Here is a 22,960-nt window from a genome sequence, read left to right as displayed (position 1 = left end):
CCCCCCCCCCCCCGGAAGGAACACACGATATCCGGTTGTGTAGAATGGTAGACCCGTCTGGAAGCGGTGTCGTTAAACGCGGTCCTGCTACCAGCAAGCTAACCCCTTTCATCCAGCCAGGTCTTTGATATGAGTTCAGTTTCTCTGCTGAGATAACAAAGCGAAATTTTTGCATTTGTGAGTTGTCGTCGTGACATTTTGCGAACTGCTGTTGGTTTTTTCGCTACACTTGGACTTCTTTCAGAACAGCGCTGTGGTCAGTGGATTGCTGTATGGACCACTAAGGTTTTTTCGAAGTGGTGCAGACATTGGTTTGTTCAGTATCAAGCATGTATTTGTGAGAGCTCATGATTTAAATTGGCATTAAAATCTTTCTTATAAACCCGTTTCGGCCCCATTTTAACCACGTTGTGTGGGTCCAAGGCCTTCCTCCGTTTGGAATTCAAATTCGAAGAGATTGCCAGCTGGCAGCTTGAGCTTCGCAAATTCGACGAATATTTCGTGTTTCTGCTTGAAATGGCTGCTAAAGATGTCAGTTGATCTCGGCGGAATTCGGCACGTGTTAGCAGCGGCTGCAGTATATTTGTGGTTCTGCAGCATTTCATGGTTTAGTAGTTTAATTAGAATGCTGCCCTGAGGATGGACGGTCAGATGCTACTGCGAGAAATTAATTTCGTGACAGTTTAGTAGATTTGATCTTGCGTTTTACACGTGTAATATAAACTTTGCTTTGTAGTGCTTGAGCCGTGCTTCTGATTCAGAGAAGTAAAACAGAAACATAATTCTTCATGAATCCGCGATGTTTAGAGGTGGCAGCGTGTTCTGTGTCTGTGTATGTGTGTGTGTGTGTGTGTATATGTATATCACAAATGTCGTACTTGTAAGCGAAGTTCTTGAAAAAATGAAAGCACGCAGATATATGTTTGGCTTGTATTCTGAAAGTACCGGCTTCCGATCTTTGCAACGTTTACGTCTCTCGTGGCCTAGTGCCAATTGCTCACGTTTCTCCAAGAAACTTATTAAGTAGGTTCCCGACAGCTTCCAAACCAATCCCGACTTCCAGTGCATTCCCCGCATCTTATTCTGCCGTAGTCATCACCACGAAGGTCTTCATTAAGACATTTATGTATACGTGTTAGACTCTGGTATTCAAACCCCAGATTTGATATAATTTTTGCTTTTGTGTACACCTCTATATTTGTAAAAGGCAAGGTAAAGTTGCCTCTGGCCGGTCACGGTAGCCGAGCGGTCTAAGGCGTGCACTGTCTTCGCTCGCTCGGAAGCCGGGATCGTCGGTTGGAATCCCACTCAGAGCATGGATGTTTGTGTGCGTTTTTCTGTGTTTGTGTACAGGTAGAGGCCTTGCGACGAGCTGATCACCCGTCCAAGGAGTCCAACCGTATGTCTAAGATCTAGAAAAACCGAAGTGAACGGAGAAGTTCATGGAGGTAGGCCTAGGCCCACTGGGGCTGTAGTGCCAAGGAAAAAAAAAGTTGCCTCTGTGTTTAATTAATTAAGCAGTACGCCATAAAGACGTATGGGGGAGTGGATATATAGATCCACATTTTCTTGACCTCGGCACCTAGTTGGAGGCGAATGGTCAGCTTCACCCCTCAGCAGCTTTACCCCATGGGAAAGAGCCCCCGGTACCCATTGGATAGGAGGCTGAGTGGGCCCCAGAGCCGGTCTGGACGACGTGGAGAAGGGAAAATTCTTGACCCTACCGGGACCCGAACTCCCACCTCTCTGTAGGCAGTCGCTATCCCGGCTCTGTTATTTAACTACACTGTTTCAGCTTTAGTTTTAACAACGATGGTATTCGTAAAATGAATGTTGAAGAGTCGGGAAACCTTTTTCTAGCGCAGCTTTACCACATGGAAGATCTGCTTGGTAGGAGGCAACTGCGAGGCCACGTGAGAACCGCAGACTGAGAATAGAATTGAAATTTAGTCACTCGGTTCCTTTTATAACATATTCAGGAGTTCCGTGGACGGAACGGAAATATGGGATCGGCTTTTTTAAGATTTCATTTTCCCGTCATAAGCATGGATTTTGCTGGCATTTTATATTGAATCTCCCTGAAGTAGGAAATTAAACCCAATAAGAGTAGTAGACCTGAGTATTTTTATTGTCAATGTTACTTTCTAAAGAATCGAAAATAGTTCTAGATACTCAGGATTACTGGGCCTTTTAACTTTGTTCATCTTCTGGTATTCTAAAAACACAAAGGAACGCAACGTTTCTGAAACTGAATTTGTTTCCGTCCTCAGGTGAAGGGGTTGGAGACACTCTGTTGGTTCCGTTAGAAAGAGGTAACCCCAGTCACTGGACAGGTTTAGCTCTTTCTAACGGACTCAGCAGAATAGTTATTCCCCGCCTCCTCACCCGAGGACGGAGACAGATCCAGTTTCCGAAACATTGTGTTCTTGTGTGTGTGTGTTTTTTTAGAATATCATATGATGGACAAAATCCTGAGTGTTATACACCATCAGAACCCTTTAGAATCTTCCTAGTTTAAATAAATGTTTTATTTATAAAAAATCCGTGGTTTTAGTCCGCAAGCGATTGGTACCGACCGAGCGACCGCCGCTTGTCGGCGAAGTTAGTGCCAACTTTAGTACAGTGTATCAGTGATTCGTACAATGAATGTCGTTTCACCCTTTTTCTTTTTCACCTCCGCAGGATATCTCGGACTAGGCTACGATATGAACGACCGAGGAGTCGGGGGTTTTCCCGGTAGGGGAAAAATTTTTTCTCATCTCCATATCGTTTATATAGGTCTTGGGGGCCTGTTTGTTTTAGGCAGGACAGTTCCATCGGGCAGGTGTCCAGCTTTGGCGGTGTTGATGAGGCAGGCCCGTAGAAGTAACGGACCATAACCGTCTTTGCATTTGCCTGTGCTTTGAGAAATTACAGAAATCTGAGGAGGGTATAAAAACAAACTCCGTGGCCTGTAGTCCGCACCGACCGAGCGACCGCCTCTTTTCGGCGAAGTTAGTGCCAACCTTTGCGGATAGAGGATGTCACGTGGTCGGCGCAACGGATCCTCACGGCCATTAATCTCGGTTTTCTAGACCGGAGCCGCTATTTCCTTGAAATAGCTCCACAATTATCCTCACGAGGCTGAGTGAACCCCGTTCCAGACCCACTACTTCTCAAAAAATCTGGTAGCGCCGGAAATCGAAACCGGGACCTCTGGATCTGAAGCAAGGAACTCTGACCACTAGACCACAGATGCGGTCTTTTTAATTCAGGCAAGGAGAACAAAACCGTTTCTTGGTTTAATTTTTAGACTCAGACTGAAAAAAGCATATCCAGATGATTTTTTTTTTCTTTCAAGCCATAAAATTTCGGATATATTGCCCCACTCGTATCAACATGTGTTGGGCGTGCCTCATATACTGGAGCTACATGTCAGCAGGACGCAGCATGCTATCCGTCAGCAAGGAGGTCATGCAACAGCTAACTCCTCATTTAAGCCACACTGCGTGATTCAGGGTGTCTATTGACCTGGAAATGTCAGGTGGATTTAAAATTGAGACATTAGAGGGTTTCAGAATCTTTTCTTAGTTTTAGATGTGTTGCTGCAAGGAAGAAAAGAAGGTTAATAGGACTGGCATTTCTGAGTGTCACGTCGGATACTCAGTGGAGCGAATACAGTGAAATTCTCTGTGATGATTCTGCGTGGAAATGTCGGAATCGAGGCATTGGTCTGTTTAGAAACTTCAGTTATTTCTTGTTTTCTTAATTTTCCTACAACCCACTGTTGCATTGTGCACATATTTTTGTCATTTGTAGGTTCAATTGTTTTGCATTTTCGACACGAATATTTTGTTTCTGATAATGTCAAAGAAGACAGTACAAAATTAAATTGCATGAGCAAACACAAACATTCATGCAGATCATTTACGTTTCAGTTTTGTGTTTCCTGTTTCCTCATTAAGCAGTTTCCATTTGTTAGAGTTAATATTAAAATGGATCTAGGGGAGATAAAGTGGGATGGAATGGATTGGATTGATCTGGCTCAAGATAGGGATCAGTGGAGGTCTCTTGTGAACACGGTAATAAACCTTCGGGTTCTGTAAAATGCTGGGAATTTCTTGAATAGCTGTAGAATTGGCGGCACCTCAAGAAGGGCTCAGCTCCATGAGTAAGTAAGAGTTAATATTAAGTTAATTTTCATTGTATGCATGGGACATTTTCTGTTGAATCCAGATTCTTGTTTAAACTCTAGCTTTTTAACTACTGAACAATGAGGATAACATCGATTTAGGTATTTCACTTTTTTTTTAACTTAGTAGAATGTTCGCAGTATTTACGTCGTGCTTGGGAGTGGAATGAATTTACTTTTTTTCCTTTGGCGCGATAGCCCAAATTTTAACCTTGGTCTACCTCCATGAAACTCTCCGTTTCACTTCGGTTTGCTAGATCTTAGGCATTCGACATTCGGTAGGACTCATTGGGCGGGTGATCAGCTCGTCGCAAGGCGTCTACCTGTATATAAACAGAAAAACGCGCGTGCGCACATATCCAAGCCCTGAGTGGGATTCGAACCTGTGATTCCGGCTTCCGAGCGACCGAAGACAGTACATGCCTTAGACTGCTCGGCTACCGTGACTGGCCATGAATAACTTACTGTGAATTGATCGCATTTCTACTAATGAAGTTGTCGAGACAGTAGACTCTATTTCATGATAAGTAATCCAATGTTGCCTCCTTACACTTCCCTGAATTTTCGGTTTGGAATTTATTTGTAGGTGGTGATCCTTCGTGCAAATGTGTACCCGTCATAACATAGCATAAAGGACAACTCCACGCAGAATTAAGTGCCTACAATCCAGATTCTAGGTCAGGAGATGGGCTGCTAATATTAGACGCTCTGAAATCAGGGGTAGTTGTGCAGTGGTGCTCGGGGCGCGACTATGGTCACTGTTAGACGAAATCACGTCTGTAAAATTTGTCTGGGGCCAATAGAAGAGATTTACTCTCTCACCGCAATAGCAGTGGTTGAATGGACGATTACGGAAATATGCCTGTGACAGTGCAGAGCTTGTAGCCCACTTACTGCATGTCCATGAGATAGTATTTATAGTGGTAAGCAGAAGCAGTTTCTCTCTGTAGTTCATTTAACGGTTCTGTTCGTAACTTAGACCGCAAATCGTCAAGCAGTGGCAGTTTCTCTCTGCAGTTCATTTAACGGTTCTGTTCGTAACTTAGACCGCAAATCGTCAAGCAGTGACAGTTTCTCTCTGCAGTTCATTTAATGTTTCTGTTCGTAACTTAGACCGCAAATCGTCAAGCAGTGGCAGTTTCTCTCTGCAGTTCATTTAACGGTTCTGTTCGTAACTTAGACCGCAAATCGTCAAGCAGTGGCAGTTTCTCTCTGCAGTTCATTTAACGGTCCTATTCGTAAGTCAGACCGCAAATGTCAAGCAGTGGCAGTTTCTCTCTGCAGTTCATTTAACGGTTCTATTCGTAACTCAGACCGCAAATCGCCAAATAGTGGCACTTTCTCTCTGCAGTTCATTTAACGGTTCTATTCGTAACTCAGACTGCAAATCTTCAAGCAGTGGCAGTTTCTCTCTGCAGTTCATTTAACGGTTCTGTTCGTAACTTAGACCGCAAATCGTCAAGCAGTAGCAGTTTCTCTCTGTTCGTAATTCATACCGCACATCGTCGAACGATTGCAGTCAACTTGGAAGAGTGTGGAAAGAAACGTCCGTGGCCTAGTTCCATTTCATTTGCTTAGAGAAACTAACGAAATCCACAAATATCCTCAGGATATTCATTTTCCCAGCCTAGATTCGATCCGGACACCATCAGAATAGAAGACCGAAGCCTTTGCCTTGTAATCATGACAGTTATTGTAAGCGTATCTCAGTGGGGTGCCATGCTCTTATTTAAGCTAGTGAGTATCTTGATATCCGAAATTTTAATTTTAACCTAGCGAAACCGAGCAAAATTTGTTAATGGTATTTCCTCCATACTGGATGTAAGCTAATGGTTTTGCCGCAGCCGCTCGGAAGACGGGATGTATGGTGCCCCATATAAAGACACGACTTCCACAAAGGGGCACAATTTGGTTTGGTGCTCGCTGTCGTGATTGATGATGTAGGCTGTGTTCCTCAGTACCTTCCGTCAATTTCTGGAGTTTTATTTAATATACGTAGGCTAGCCCCTACCTCCTAGTAAACAAAGGAAACTAAGTATATGTCGAGAATGCCGTCTTCTGGGATGTGGCGCCGTGTAGATCTTGTATAACCCGACGTATCGGAGGAACGTATCGCCTCCATCTTCAGGGTAGAAAAATTTGCGAACGAGGAACCAGCGTGAGCAGTGGCTACTGTATATATTGCTGTCTCGTCATCAGAATGCAGGGCAAAATCATGACATAAAGATAGCTGAAAGATGTTCTGAAAATGTAGCACAGTTCAGATATTTGGGAACGACAGTAACAAATCAAACCTGTTTCAGGAGGAAATTAAGAGAAGATTGAATTCGTGTAATGCTTGCTTCCATTCAGTCCAGAACCTCTTGTCTTCTCGTCTGCTGTCTAAAAACGTATAAATTAGAATACCCTAAACTATAATTTTGCCTGTGGTGAAACTTGGTCCTGACATTAAGGAAGGAACAAATTCTGAGCGTCTTTGAGAACAGGGTGCTGAGAAGAATATTTTAATCGAATAGAGATGAAGTAACGGGAGGTTGGAGAAAACTGCATAATAATGAGCTTCACAGATTGCAGTCTTCGCCAAGTATAGTTAGAATGATCAAGTCAAAAAGGATGAGATGGGCAGGGCATGTAGCACGGATGGGGAAGAAGAGTAACAGGATTTTAGAGGGAATACCAGAAGGAAAGAGAACTAAAAATGCCAAGACGTAGTTGGGTGCATAATGTTAAAGTGGATCTTAGAGAGATAGGATGGGGTGGTATGGACTGGATTGATCTGGCTCAGGATAAGGACCGGTGAAGAGCTGTTCCGAACACGGTAGTGAATCTTCGGGTTCCATAAAATGCTGGGAGGTTCTTGAATAGCTTCACAAATTGACGAGTGAAAAAAGTTAGAAGTTAGACGCTACCGCCTGCTTTGTGCCAATCTCAATTCGGCCGTATTAAATACAAGTAAGTATTAAAGCACTCGCCTTGTACTTAGTAGGTCTGCATTTTAGAGTTCAGAAAGGTTAGATACGCTTTTAGGTTTTAAAACCATTCGTAGTGTACTAAGTGTAGAAGGTTTTGTACTGTCCCCGTGCGAATCCAAGAGTTCTTATGACATTGATGCGTTCATTTACGCCACAAGGATACCCATTTATCTAAAACGCATCTTAATAATAGCACCGCACGTAAGATCCCTTACCATAAAAGACCTCGGACCATGGTTCAGTGGTCCTGATGTCCTAGTTCACAGATTTTACCGCAACCATGCTGGTATTCTTGATCACAAAGTTAAAAAGAAAAATAGACGATTGTGAGGTATCCAGTAGTACCCAGTGTATTTTGGAGGTGTCATGTTCCTTCTAAATGTTGACAACTGCATGTCTGTACGACCTCAGCCCAGAAGACAGGGGTCTTCATAGTAACTGCCCCTGGAACCTTAGATTTCACAAAGAAGTTTGATGTCCATAACGAGTTTCATCATGATGGCCCAGAATTTGACAGATTTGTGCAGCTTGCTAAGAGATAGCTGAAGAAGGAAATAAAATAAGTCAAATAAGTCATGAGCTTAGGAAAGCAAATCCGTTAACCTGCCTTCAGTCTCGGCCTCCGTTATCTTAAGACCAGAACGCTGCGATTGGTCTGATTTGATTGAGTATTCAGCCATCAACTTCTTAAAGTGAAAGAGATAAATTGAGAATGAGAAGCATAATCACTTAAACGTATTGTGCGGTGTAAGGACGATTTATGTGGTTCGTATGTGGTCACGGCTAACCTAATTCAGATAGCCAAATGATTAGCCGCTCGGTGGTGAAGTTGTAATGAATATTTGAACATCAGTTTACTGAAGTATCCAAATTGTAACTTGTTAATTGTCAGAAAAGGTTTAATGAATATCGCATTATTGACATATGGCATAATTTCTCAGAAAGCGATAGGACGAAACTGTCTGAACATTAGCTAATGCTCTGTAATGAAGTACTACTAAATATTTCCTGCCAAGTAATAAACGCGGCTTAACGTCGTTTGTCTCACGGTGGTCATAATTGTTTTTAAACGGTACTTAACAGATGTGTAAGGGCAGAATGCTTCCATGCTTGTCTCTCTCTCTCCCCCTCAACAACCTTAAAGATGAGTCAGTATAGTCTACGGAAACGTCAGTAAGCTATCAGACTGCACGGCGTCACATCCAAGAAGATAGTTTTCGTCGGCTGTTTTAGAGTTCATCAGTTGAATTAAACATGTTACTTGGCACTGCAACATTTATTGTGATATGTTAATATGCCCCCTCGTTGGTGTCTCCAGCGTATCGTGGTGAGGGGGTTTGAGTATGCCAAGGACCCTGAGAGCTATACCAGCGGTAGCGTAGCTACTGGCAGGGCCTCCCTTGCTGGACAGGTCAAAGGGTAGGCATCAGACGAAGAGAGACACCAAAAACCAAAAACTGATGCCGGAAGCAGCGTCATCAGCAGCGACTTGAAGCACAGAGCAAATGATGCTCGAGATGGTTCAAGTTCGTATAGCAACAGGCGTGACCAGAGTGGTTTGAACGGCTGTTGTACTGCGATGTGGAAAGCAAATGGAAAAACTACCACATTATCACTTTTCCTGGATAGTCTCTTTTCAAAAACAGAGATACCATGTATGCGAAAATAGAGGGGCGGATAGAAGTGACCAGAAGACGTAAGAAGATGCTGGATGACCTTGGGGACAGAAGAGGATATTTTTATTTGAAGGAGAAAGCTCTAGATCGCATTAAGTGGAGGAACTGTTTTGGAAGAGACTGTGGACCTGTCGTCTGACAGATTACTGATGATGATGATGAGTAGACGGGCAGATGATGTTTGGGCGTTTTTGTAAAGGGCCTGCAGGAAATTACGAAGTCTTCAGGCAGGGCAACTGGTTTCTCTGGGATGAATTTCAAGCCATGCACCTCCTGAATCCAAGTGGGATTTGTTACTCGGAACCAGTCTGCATAGGTACATATATAATATAAACAATTTAAGTTAATTCCTTCTTCGCTACAATAGTCATTCCATCCAACATTAATTACTTAATTCCTTCATTCATTCATCATCATCATCGTCATGAAGTCTTAGAATCTTCCATTACAGTCAATCAGCTTTGTAAGATGCTACCTGAAGAGGATACAAGTGGATGGCTGTGTGGGACCCTCAGTTTGTCACTTCGAAATCTCATCTCATATTTTAACCTAGCTCGTTTTAATCTAGTTCCATAACGTTGATCCTCTCAGGGTAATTAGGAAGCGATTAGTGCTGTAACTAAGTTTGAAATCCTCTCCCTCGAAAATGTTTGAAAGTAACAAAATGCAATTAGGCAGAACCCATTCAGCGTACGTTACACGAAAACGAAATGTTAGATTTAATACATTCCTTCCATTGCAGTACATCATAGAAATTCACCGTTACGTCCGGTAAGTCAGTAGTAAAATAGGCCGCATGCCTTGTGAAGATAAGAACTGTAGAAACACAGAATTAATGCTTTGTGGATACGTGGGCTATAGAAATATGTCATGAATTCGAGGTTTTCACGCCAGGGAATATGATCTTGGCATGTGACGCCGTGTAGTTTGGTAGGTAGCAAGCGTTTGGAGAAAGCTGCCCCCTCCGACTTCAGGGTAGAAGAGTTAGGACACTGTATAACTTAGCCACCTTATGAGAGGATTACTGTATGAGATTTTGAAGTTCTTACGGACTTGAATATGAAGATTGTGGGATGCTGGGATCTGACGCCGTGTAGTTCAGTAGATGGGAACCAACTTTTTCTATCTCAAAATGGAGGCAGCAGATCTCCGAAACGTTGGTGCCTCTCTGCCAAATACACTTCGCGACTTAACCCTCTTTTCCGCAACATCACAGAAGTTCTGTTGAATAAATACTTAGCGTTTTTTTATTGCTAGTGGGGTGGGACTAAGTCCCTTGTACTGCGGCCACTTCTGGCCTATTGTGCCAGCCCCAGATGATAGGTGAGGGTGATTGTGGAGCAGTTGGTGGAATGAAGATTGGCAGGGGAAACCGAAGTACTCGGGAGAAAACCTGCTCCAGCGCCATTTTCTCCACTACAAATCCCACTTGACCAGACCCGGGATCGAACCTGGGCCGCCACATTGGGAAGCCAGCGACTAACCTCTTGAGCTATGGCACGGCCATCCATAGCGTTAGTCACATATTAACAATTTTTGACATTGCATTATTGCTTCCTGGTGTGTAGGAACCAGGTTTAATACGGGGTGAAAGGAACCCCTAACAGAGCATAATTACTTTCCAGGTACATTGATATTGCTCAGAATTCATGCCCCTCTGTATACCTGCAGTACTTTCATTCCTCCATAATGCAAACAGTTGTCTGTAAGATTAAAGTTTTTTTTTACGGCGGTGACTATGAAGAATGCCGTCTTGTGGGGTATGGCGCCGTGTAGATATTTTGTTAACCGACGTTTCGGATGAACGTATCGCCTCCATCTTCATGCTGGTTCATCGCTCGCAGATTTCTTATATCCTGAAGATGGAGGCTGTACGTTCCTCCGAAACGTCGCTTAACAAAATATATACACGGCATCACATCCCAGAAGACGGTTATTTGTTTATCGAGTCGAATATTCATGTTATGAGCATAGCTCAATTCTTGTACAGGAAAGCTAAGTCCCCCCCCCCCGTTCCACGGTTGTACAGTGCCTTTGAGTAACGTACTACTGCTCAGTCTCAAAAAACTTCCGCTTCCCTCATTTCATGTCTGGGAAGCCATCATCAGTATCTGAAATAAGTTGCACGAAACCCCGTAACTACGCAATGGAAGAGTTACACACTCTTCTCAGTAGTTTCGCAGTATAGCCAGAATAGCATCTGGCCCTTTCCTCTCAGTTTTATTACTCGCAATTGGTTTACTCTTTTTTAAAAACTATCATATATATTAGGTACACTTTTCGATTCCGGTTCAGAACTTGTTCTGAAACATTGAATGCTCTAGAAATTGGTAGGAGTCTTCTGATGTGGTATTGGTACTTTACAAGTCCTTGGCCGATGAGCATACAAAGCGCCTTTGACTGCACGGCCAATAAAATGTTTATTTTTATTAAGCCTTGCAGCAAATGGTGGATTCTGTAGTTATTTTGTGGAGCAAACCAGTTCATCTGTGGGGGAGGGTGGAGGGGAAGGGGCTCTTGTGAACGCGATAATGAACCTTCGGGGTTCATGAAAGTTGGGATTTTTTTGGGCGGGTAGCTGGGTGTTAGCGTCTTACGAACGACTGTGCTTGAGGACTTGGGGCAGAAGTAACGAGTCGGATGTGTGTTGGGCAGGTGCTCGGTTCGAATCATGATCTCTCAGCAAATTCTCATGATAGAAGGTGCAAAAATGCAACCTGATATGGTATAGAGAAGTAGGCCATATTTACTTTCCATGTTTATCAACCGCTGGTCCGCGAAACCGTTTAAGATTCGATAAATTGGAAAATTAAAGCGTCGGTACAAAATAATGAAGAAAATTGCATGAGGCATTTGGTGTTTTATCGTCAGCCGGTACACAGCCTGCACGCGGATTTTTTCACCAAAAATTGACGCTTGAAGCTTAGTTCATTTTCCATTATATGTAGGAATTTCCGGCAGGTGAATCGATAATTCAGAATGACACCCGAATCACAGCGATATTAGTCGTATCGGGTAAAATGCTTGCTGGTTCATGATGTTTAAACAATTGGAATGTATATGTACATCGGCACACTCCATACTTCGACGTTGCTTGGTTAAAGCTAGACTAATGAATTACCCACTTTTGTCAGTTCTTCGTATAACATCGTGGATTTGGATATGGCATCAAGTTCGAATGTACTTGCTACCGGGGTAGAACCCCAGTAGGAGCATTTTAAACGTTTCCTTTACCACCAAGCCCCGATTTTCCGACATGCCCACGGTCTTCTCCCTGATGCGCAGGGAAGCGCTTCTCCCAAGGGTAGATTCTGCCTTTCTTGTAACAGCGCACCCCGATGTTCTTGGATATCCTGATCCTTGGAATCAGAGCCCAGGGGCCAAGCTTGGGCCAATACTGAACCGTCATAACAACGGATTTCTCTAATGTCTTATAGAGACAGTTTTTTTTCTTACGCTGGTGTTACACATTGAGGCTGCTCCGCTCTTAGAAAAGTGAAATGTTTAATACATATTCATGAAATTACTAAAACAGCGCGTTATGAACAGTAACATAAATATAGAATTCGGTAGAAGGAACACATTAAGGGAAGGACACAGACTGGGGTTAAGGGCACGCGGTAGCATGCTTGAGGCATTGTGCTACAAGCCGGAAGGTCGCGGCGTCGACTCGGCCTCTTAACAGAAATGAGTACCAGGACTCTTCCTGGGGTTAAAGGACGGCCGGCTCGTGAGGCTGACAACTTTACCGCCATCTGTAAGCTGATTGTCTAAAAAATGTGGGAGCCTCGACCTATCACAACCCTATGGGCCTCAACGGCCTGTTACAGGGATAGCTTAACATTTTTTTTTACCATGGACTGGGGGTGTTTGAGAACAGAGTGCTAAGGAGAATATTTGGGCGCAAGAGGAATGAAGTAATAAGACGCTGAAGAAAACTGCGTAATTTGAGGCTTTATAACCCCTGCAAGAATATGCTGCATTTGTTTGTACGTGAGAAGTAAGAGGTCTGTTTGCCTCCTATGTAGTGTTACCTCCTAGTTACTGTGCAGAATAATCAGTATATGATTAAAGTGGGCATGTCGTTATATTACGTTAGGTTGCGTCAAAATGTGTTGTAACACATTTCTTTTAGATTGTAGTTAATTAGAATCTTATGTACATCTGTTTTTTTCACCGCAACTTGAACATTGTTGCCACAGCTGAAGAAGCTTGTGTTCTGAAAATGAGTGAAAACTTGACGTAACCTAAAACATCTCGTGCATTTTGTGGCATTGCATTGGCCCTCATTTAGCAGCCAGGCAAGTGAGGCGCCATACCCTGGTGTTAGCGCTTTTTGAACCTGGTCTCTGACATAACTTGTGCCAACAAACATGCATTCCTGTATCATTATTACATGAATTTCTATTTCAGCAGCTGAGTGCAGATCGTAGTTTCACGATTGCTAAATGTTTAAACATGTGTGTGAACTTTCTTTCAGCAGAATTTAACAGTATTTTGTTTATAAATGTACAGAACCAAGAAGACTGAGTCTTGCAGATATGAAATATGGAATTACAGCTTTTGAATTGCAGTGAAAGCTGTAATTCGGTTGTAGAATTTGATCTAATTAAGCAGGATGGCCAACAATTCTGGAAAATGCTGAGATAATGTGGCTGAAATTGAGACTAAAAAGTCTATACCGGCTTGCTATTGTGTGTGATATATATTCCAGTTATTATGAATTTTAAATTGACTATAAACAAGGTCAAGAGCATCTCCGTATTTAGGACACCCAGAGCCTGATTCTGAGATGGCGAAACTTTTCCAGCTCGCATGCCAGAGTTTGAAAGCGAAATAGACTGGTAAATATATTTTTGTGCCAAATATGTTTGATGTAACTTATAATATAGAGTAATGTACGATTATATACTGTTGCAAGTACATGACACACATTTTGAGAATTTGTTGTTTCTGTGGTATGCTAACCGAAACCATTTTCTTTTGCCGTTTAACCCCGTTTAGAGCCAGTAATAAACATAAATAAATTTCTAGCTTCTACTTGTCGTCCTTCTGAAGACGGTGGGGGTGGTGCTGGTAGAAATTAACACTAAACATTGTTAATGTTTATTTCATCACGGGATTCTAGTGTTCAGGGGGTTGCGATGTGACGAGAAATAAATAACGCCCTTCCGTGTTTTGGTATGACCGTTTCGCAAGCGGCCTCCATAGTCTAGGGGTAACGTTCCCACCTCATGACTCAAGGTACGCGGGTTCAAACCCGGCCTAGGTCGTGGAATTTTTAAGGGCGGAAAAATTCAGGGAACAAGTTCTCCGGGAGGGACTTTAAGCCGTGTGTTCCGTGTCGTAGATTTACGGCACGTAAAAGATCCTCATGTCTCTAGGAGACCTCTGAGCAAAATTAGGCAAAAGTTTCCCGCTCAAGTAGTTTCCAGTTCCTCCGGTGGCCGACCTCGCTGGCTGAATGGGGCTGATAGCGAGCACCAGTACCGGAAGGGCATGGCGACTGGTAAAATATCAAAGGGGGACGTACAATAGACTATTAGTCGCGGCGCATGGGGAAACCCACCCCCTCCAATAATAATAATAATAATAATAATCGTTTCGCAGGAACGTTGCCTCCATCTTCATGGTAACATTGGTTCGCTTATGCCAAAAATGTGGGGGTTGAGTGCTTCTCCGAAACGTCGAGACCTATCTACCATATAACAGCAGTGTCGTAATCCAGTTTATCACACTATGAAACTTCACTGTCGTGGGAACCTCAAGTCTTGATTCGCAGGATTGTGTGTGACAGAAATGGCACAGATTCATTTTTATATTTGCCATTCCTATCCTAAATAGGCGTAGTCTTTTGAATGTCATTTAAGCTGCGGAATCTTTCGCATCTCGTATAATACAGACACTAGAGAATCCGGTACGTGGTATTTAGCAATTAAGATATAAGCTTAGAAAACAATTAGGACATTCGCTATAACGTTAAAACGTTTGGCCATAACGTATTATAGCCGCACTGATAGCACTGTATATTGAGGCCACATACTCTCTGAGAACCTCCTGTGTGGTCATCCTGTACATGGTGGAAGTGAGTCAGTTGTGTGTGTGTGTATGTTAATTCTAGAAGGGATTCCCCGCGTGTATCACTTCGGTACGTGCGGAGGGCGATACAGTGCCCTGGTCATGGAGCTTCTCGGCCCGAGTCTGGAAGATCTCTTCGTACTGTGTAATCGCAGATTTAGCCTGAAAACTGTTATCATGATAGCCATTCAGCTAGTAAGTGACATCATTGTGTGCATAGTGGCCATGCAGTCTATCCTGATAGCAGTCACGAGACTTATTGCGAGATCCTACGGTAAAGGGTTTTGCTTTTTTTTTAAACTCAAAATTATGGTTTTTACATGTGCCGAAATGTTATTTTCGTATAAAATAGTGTAGCTTTGTGCATTTTTGTGGGAAAGGCTCTCTGCTGTTACAGTTGGGCCCATCGTGTCAGTTCTTGTACAGTACGCAGTGTGGAAAATTGCTGCTATGTACGTGTATTTTGTGGGAACACAGTGGTAACATTTGTCTCATTTGAACCCATTCAGCGATCATTATTTCTTTGTTTAATCACGAAACCAAAGTTATTATTGTGAATACGAACATATTTCGCGGAAGCTAGAATTGTCTTGAAAGACGTTCTTGCAGTTTATACTTCAGCTGTGTTGAGCAGGACCTCCTAGCTAGTTGTGATTCAGAATTAAATATGAAGATGTCCTTGGGAAGGACCTTTCGGACGAGGTCAGCCACATCCTCCTTACTAGCTGAGGACTATGCAGAGCGGACGCGAGATCGGGTAGCCTCTGCAGTCAGGACGGGGGAGCGAATGCGCTGCAGATACAGTTGTGTTCTGTTTTGCGTTGCTTAGAAACTTGTAATGCTTGAAACCGGAACTTCATCGGGTGAGCGGTTAAATCTTTTTGGCACATGAGTAATTCGATGGTTCTTATTAAAAGTCTCTCAGGGGATGCTGCATGGTACTATAAGTGTAATGTACATTGCTGTAAGAATGAGTTCATTTTTATGTATATTTTATCATGTGTTGTGAGTCTTGTGATAGAGCAGCGAGAGTAGCAGGCGCGGGGGGCGGGGGTGGTGTGCCTTGATGAATGGCATGGAATGGAAATAGAAGGCACAACCCCCCATTCCTCTTCTTATCCCCCTTCTTTCATCCTTTACTGTTATATGCATATGTGTAACGCTCGTAAATGGTTTCTCGTTCTTTGTCACACCTGTAAGAAAGAACGCTACATAAAGTCGGGACTTAGCTCTTTATATCGGTTTTGTGAAAGTCACAATTCTGAGTTTGTATCGCGTCTCAGATATAAACCATGTGGTAATGAGACTCGTTTTTCTGGCCACTGTTGCAAGACTTGCCCACTAGATAAATCAGTTTTCACTATTGCATAGTTTATATTTGAGGACCTATAGCCTATCAGTTCATGTTTGAAGACCTGTAGCCTCTCAGTTCTTGGTTTGCAGTTAAAGTTATGCACAGACCTATAACGCCAACGCTGCCTGGCTTTCGGTCTTAAAATGTCCGATTCCAGTTAATATCCGAATATGTGATTCGGAACAATTGAAAGCCTAAGCTGTAACTACCACCTGGTCCTCAGAAAGAAGCACACAGACAGTGGAAACGCTGGTAAGGGGAGACCATATATATATATGAGTATGACGTCAGTAACTTGCTGCACCCTTTGTCAGGTTTCGATATCGATTTTTAGCTGACATTCAATTTGTGTGCAACGAAACAAATTAAAATTACGTTGTATTGTAATCTGCCTTTCGTTTATTGGATGCACTTCAAATCTCCTGTGCTTGGCATGTTACAGGGATCGTATACAGAGCATCGCACACATTGACCGCGATCAGTCGCAGAGAAATGCATGTTGGTTGCAAGACGTGTATTCAGAGCTTTGACCAATCATGGTGAACGTCCGTGTGCCGAGAGAGTGGTGATAGTGCCTCATGCAGATAAATTACATGCTCGTGTATTAAAAAATAATATGAATTTTATTTGTGATTAAAAACGGAAGGTAGCAAAATTGAAACTGATGTGGCTCCGAAAAATAAATTCACTGTAGTAAATAGAGCACAGTATTAGGCCTAAAAATGAAAAAACAAATTAATATAATAATTCAGTTAAATTCAGTTCGTGTCTATTTACGTGCAAAGTTAACAGCATAGTGGCCAGTTACAAAGTTAGCACGAGTACGTAGAAATATACAAAAATAATTAAAGAGCAAAATACAAAATATGACACTGTATATAATAGCAATAAATTAACAATTCGAAGAAAAATTGAAGTTAGCTTTAACAAGCGAGAAAAATAAAATAAGTAAATTTCCAATAGTTATGCCATTTGTGGCGAGAAAGGATAATACATGTACATAAACACATAGAAGTTAATAATAATTGTAATGCTTGAAGTACCTGTATAGAATTCGCAGTGCCCTTATTTTTAATATATTTAAATTCCCTTTTCCAAAATTTGAAGATAAATGAGCGGTTTGATTGGTTCTTAATAATGCGTCTTGCGAAGACGCAGCTTCAGTCTTGGATGGATCCCATGTTTAAGCAGGCTTTATGGTCTTATTTCACTGCATTCTAAGAAATTGCGCGTAAAACAACATCCTGTGCCCATTAACATGGACATTACCGCTATCGACTGGGCCGCACACCTTGCTTACGTACTGTAATAGCAGTTTTCTTCCCGCTCCCCCTTGTCCCTTTTCTCCGGAAATGCAGCCAAATGATTTTTCCTTCCCTTGACCTGAATTAAATGGGCTTACTACTTGCCTTTCTATGGGACTTGGTGACGTCATTTATAGCTTGTTAGTCGCTAGGAGCCATTTTGGAATATAATTTTTAAGCTAAGTTTTGTGTGCTGCTTTTACCCCCCGCCTGCTCTCGTCGCTCCAAATTCCCCCACCCCACCGCATTATGCTCCTCTTGTACCGAAAGTAAGCGTTGAACTCTGTCCTCCCCCACTCTGTCTCGTTTTCCTACATCTCTCGCTCATCGGCCCCCAGCGCGTTCTGCTAAGCTACTCTTACACGCTTACACGTCGCAAGACGAGGATTTTTTTTTTTGAGAGAGAGCGTCTTCTCATCCATTGTGTTCTGTCTTTTTCCTTCCCATTATACCAAAATATCCTTCCAAACCTATCTTTGTTTCCTTTGTACACACATTTTATCATCATCTAGAAGGTATACCTGAAGTTTTCTACTTCGGACCATGCGGGAAATACAACGCTTTAGTAATGGAGTTGTTAGGACCCAGTCTGGAAGATTTGTTCGACCTTTGTGGACGAAGGTTTTCCCTCAAGACAGTCTTAATGATCGCTACTCAACTTGTAAGTATTTTTAGTCAAAAGGTTACAAGGACGAATTGCAAAGAGATTACCGATTTGTCTGTCTTCCTTTATTTCGCTTTTCTGTAGTTTTTCCTTAGTATATAGCCCTATAAATGCGACCAGAATTGACCCGCCGGAATGGTAAGACCCTTACCGGCCACTGCACCTTCGTGTCCACTATGATTTGCGGTTACCTTGGTAACTTACCGATATGGGTGCATGGAACTTCGTTCTGTTTTTCCTCTGTTTCTCTTTCAAAGGGAGGGAGTCGTTTCTTAATAATTCATCTTTCAGAACTTACTAGTAAACAAATATAGCTGGCAGTCTGCATTGTTCTTCTTTCCTTCCCCCCACCTCATCTTTTGTTTTATTTTCAGTCAACGTTTCGCTTCCTTTGAAGCACAAATAACAATTTTGGTATGATGTGGCTGAAGCTGAATAATCTACTCGATGGCAGGTGTTTGAAAACACCTGGTGGTGAAGTAAATAAAAAATATTACGCAGTTTTCGGTACAGCCGACACGCACGAGAATCCCCCCCCCCTCCTATGAAGCACGTGTTTTAATAAGGGTAGAGGGCAAAATAAATTTTCTGTTTCAGTACCATGAAGTAAGTGGATTGTTCCCTAAGCGTAACCCGAATTACATACGTCCTTAAGTTTAAATGTGAGAAATATTAATACTTGGCTTGATTATAAATCCCACTTTTCACCATACGGCACAGAAGCTCCACATACTGCGCCTTTATATAGTGAAACAAGGATTTTAATGTGTTTGAAGGTTAAGAATGAATGTAACTAATATAAAACGTGGATAGTCACTGTGTCACTTCTGCACTGAGGGGCACGGTAATGACTTCGTAATGTTACATGTTGTGTGATACAAACAAATCACAACCAGTGCCCTGAACAATAATTGCATCGTTGATACCTCTGCTGAATTAGAGTACAGTATTGGCATTCTGAAGGCGATTTTTGTTGCCTCGTATGAAGACTTCCCATTCTTGTTAGACGTGGTTGCAAGTAATTTTTAATATTTTTACTTACATGTTTCTGTTGTAAACTTAATGACAGAATTTATAACCGTATCAAAATTGAGTTGAAGTTGGTATAACAGAAATTAATCATTTTCACTGTTGCACGCCTTCTGTTTCAGTGAAGTCTTCCACATTTACAGTGCAAACACCCTACGTATGCTGTAGTTCATAACTTTCTGTGTATTGTAAAGCAAGATTTGAAAGGAACCATCCATACCAGAATACATAGTTTCCATTTGTGTCCTTTGCGCCTTTGTATTATGAATGCTTCTTGCTGCTACAGCAACGGTTTGCGCCGTTACCATGTATGTTTACTTAGACAATGCATTGAATGCAAAATTTGTAGACATGCATATGATCTGTCTGCGTATCACATTACACATGCCTAGCTCCAGTGGTTCGTTCATTTTTGTAATAAAATCGAAACCCAAAGACAGACTTCACGCAGCGGCCATCTTGGTATCTTACACTGAAAAGGAACCTTATCAAAGTTACCGTACATAATTGACCCTTGGTATGTCTGAATTCAATGTATCTACAAGATCTTAGTAAGAATCCACATATTTTGATCATTTGAACTTGTGTTTCGACTTTCTCACAACCCTTTCTGATATAATATACCTGTAGAAGAAAAGCTTAAAATTTGAATCTAGGCATGCCTTGCTTTTAAAGTGATATTGGTATGAAGACTAAAGACGGGGCTTCAACGGTTGAAAGAGATTGTGACAAGTGTTCAGTGATTGCGTAGCTTCAAGACTGAAGACATCATAGATAGAGGACCGTATTTGATCTTATAGAAATCACCGTAGTATTTAGAGGCTGTGACTTGTCAGCAAGCAGTAAATTTTACAGATGAGTAAACCTCTCGTGTTCTGTATGTACATATCTGTTACGTTGCACGTGATTCTGAATAAGTGCAAAGTGACTGCCGGCCAGACGGACGAAAACTTCCGGTGTAAAATTATCTTGAGCGGGTTACACATCTAACGCTGTGAGAAGGATGGCCAGTCAATCCGTTATAAAGCAAAGTGAACAACCTATTTTATGTACGTTTTGAGTGTGTTAACAGGGTACAGTAGAGACATATTTGAACCAGGGAAAGGAAGACAGAGAGTGTAATAAGAGGACAGACATTTCTTAATACTGAGACAGTTGCGTATAAGTAAACCATAGATAGGAGCGATTTGCCTCCATAATTCCCCTGTTTCCGTGGTGCATTTGCCAGTTATTCTGTCGTTCATTGAGAGATGCTGCTACTACATACGAGTATATGTAGTAGATGAATCGTTCTAGACGTTTATTCTTTGTGTTTTAATTCAGTATTGCTTTAAAACTTTTAATTTCGTTGTTCTCCTTGTTTCATATTAGTAGATACCCTATCTTTGTGACTTGTAGGAAAGCAGATATATGGCATCTTAGGCTTATCTTAATTTAATATCTTGCAGCCTTGTGCATTTGGCGTAATGAAAATCGTAATAATCTATCTTGATAGTATGTAAGATTTNTATGCCGCGGTTTTCATAATTTTCTCTACTCCCTCCAAACCCAGAGACAGACCACGACCACATCTTGCCGTCCTTTCAAGTTCGTGTAACATGGTCGTCACGTTATTCGAAGCCAAATTAACTTCCGCGGTTGATAGTCCTGAAGCATAAGTAATAGGCAAGAACTGGGTAGGAATTCTGACACGCGCATTGCAGAATGAGTGAATGAACCTGGCAAATGTTCCAAATGAAACTATTGTTAGAACTTCCAAACTCTTAGTTTGTGAATCGTACTAAGATCCGTTGCGCGCCCACTCAAAGGCTGTGCTAATTATAAATTTAAAGATTTGTACATCACAGGAGTAATGCCCCATGTTTTCGTTCTCATTAGCTGCTTAAATTCAACCCCATGCACTTAGACATACCATCGAATTCCTGGTTCATGATTTAAGTATTTAGCGGATGTATGGGGAAGACCATTGTGTTCAGGATCTTTTGGTAGTAACGGTCTCTGGGTTGCGAAGTGCACTGTTATTCCAGGATGATCAGCTTCTGTGTCTACGTGTATTATCCGAGCCAGCCCAGAAGTTGCTGAGTAATTGCACCAGTAACAATGTATGGGTGTATAATATTACGTATCGGCAGGAGCTGTCTCTCTCTTATCGTGTTACCATGCTGTAACCTGCACAAAGGGATAATTCACTAAATGCCATGGCAACGTAACCACCATCGTCACAAACGAGTTATAAAGTAGTCTAAGCAACACCGAGAGCAAGACCGACGTCCATAATGTGTCACAAGCATTAAATAATGCACGAATAAATGATACGGCCAAAATATGTGGCAGGTGGATGAAGAGGAGAGTTTCATGATCTTTATTCAGTAATAGCAGGAATGTTTAGCATTCATGTGTAAGACAGGAATTGCACGCAGAATTTTAGTCAGGAGCCTTCAAGGTAATAAGAAAGTGGCCGCGCCATAGCTCAAGCGGTTAGTCGCTGACTTCCCGCTGGGGCGGCCCGGGTTCGATACCGGGTCTGATCAAGTGGGATTTGTGGTGGACAAAATGGCGCTGGGGCAGGTTTTCTCCGAGTACTTCGGTTTCCCCTGCCAATCTTCATTCCGCCAATTGTTCCACAATCACCCTCACCTATCATCTGGGGCTGGTACAATAGGCCAGAAGTGGCCGCAGTACAAGGGACTTAGTCCCACCCCACTAGCAATAAAAAAAAGTCTTATCGGAGTATCTTCATGCCATAAGCGTATAGTCACCGTGTAGAAACCACAGTGCTGTCCCAGCATAGCGGTGGTCCAGGGAGCGAGGTACATACAAGCTGCAGAATATTTCGTTATGTTGCAAGTTGTTTTTTCTTAAACACTTATGTTACCAAGTGCCGCTAGTTTTCTGAAAAAAAATGTAAGGTTTAGTTAAATGTTTATCGAGTTCCTTCGACATGCTTTTAAATGTTAGTATTGTAAAAAAATAGGACCATTCTGTTGTAACTCTGTCAGGAACGCGAACTGCTGTTTACATGAAAATAAACTATAATATTTTATTTATTTATCACGTACAATCGTTGGCGGTAGCCCAACTCGCTTGCTGATCTTAGTGTTTGTATATGTGTACTTCGGATCACGGATAGGCACTTTCCATGCGTGGTATATACGAAGACGCAGGTTCGAGTCCTGCTTGGAGAAATTTGTCCGAATTTTTGTGTCGTTGCCCTTCTACTGAGTCGTACCGCCTATGAGGATAATGATTTTAAGAATGTACACTACATATACATATCAGGGGCGCCGGGATAACACAGTTGGCATAGTGACTGGGCTACGAACTGGACTGCCAGAGGTCGGAATTCCGTTCCCGGCAGGGCAAGAAATCTCTCTCATCTCCGTAACGTCTAGACTGGCTCTTGGGCCCACCCAGCCTTTTTTTTTTTACAGTGGAGGTAAAGTGGCAGGGGCGTTAAGCTGGGCACTCACCATTTAGTGCCAGGGTTAAGAAAAATGAAGCTTTACGTTGAGCGTCCCATATACAGGGTGTTCCAGGAGGAATGTGCCAAACTTCGGGAGGGTGTTCCTTATGTTAAAGTATGCCGATCTAACCCAAAGCACCTATGTCCAAAGTTGAACGGTTACGGAGATAATGGCCAGAGAAGTGTCAAACTTTGACCGGTGTTACACACTTGTTGATTACAAAATACATACTAAAACTGGCAGGAATA

General features: G+C 42.3%; 1 protein-coding gene across 4 annotated transcripts in view; it reads left to right on the top strand.

Annotated features, from left to right (window-relative positions):
• The window catches only part of LOC111865195 (casein kinase I), a 154,351-nt gene that overhangs the window by 100,622 nt on the left and 30,769 nt on the right, over positions 1–22,960 (top strand). For 2 of the 4 annotated variants that reach the window (XM_023853034.2, XM_023853032.2), the window contains exon 4: positions 18,068–18,216. In XM_023853034.2, coding sequence (XP_023708802.1) covers positions 18,068–18,216 — 149 coding nt within the window. Of the gene's footprint in view, positions 1–14,940; positions 15,093–18,067; positions 18,217–22,960 lie in introns of all 4 variants that reach the window. The other 2 variants (XM_023853033.2, XM_023853031.2) reach the window with 1 other exon arrangement.

This window comes from Cryptotermes secundus, unplaced genomic scaffold, assembly GCF_002891405.2.
Source record: "Cryptotermes secundus unplaced genomic scaffold, Csec_1.0 scaffold238, whole genome shotgun sequence".
Classification (NCBI taxonomy): Eukaryota; Metazoa; Arthropoda; class Insecta; order Blattodea; family Kalotermitidae; genus Cryptotermes; species Cryptotermes secundus.
Note: the sequence above shows the minus strand (reverse complement) of the source record. Positions and strands in the feature narration are given on the sequence as shown.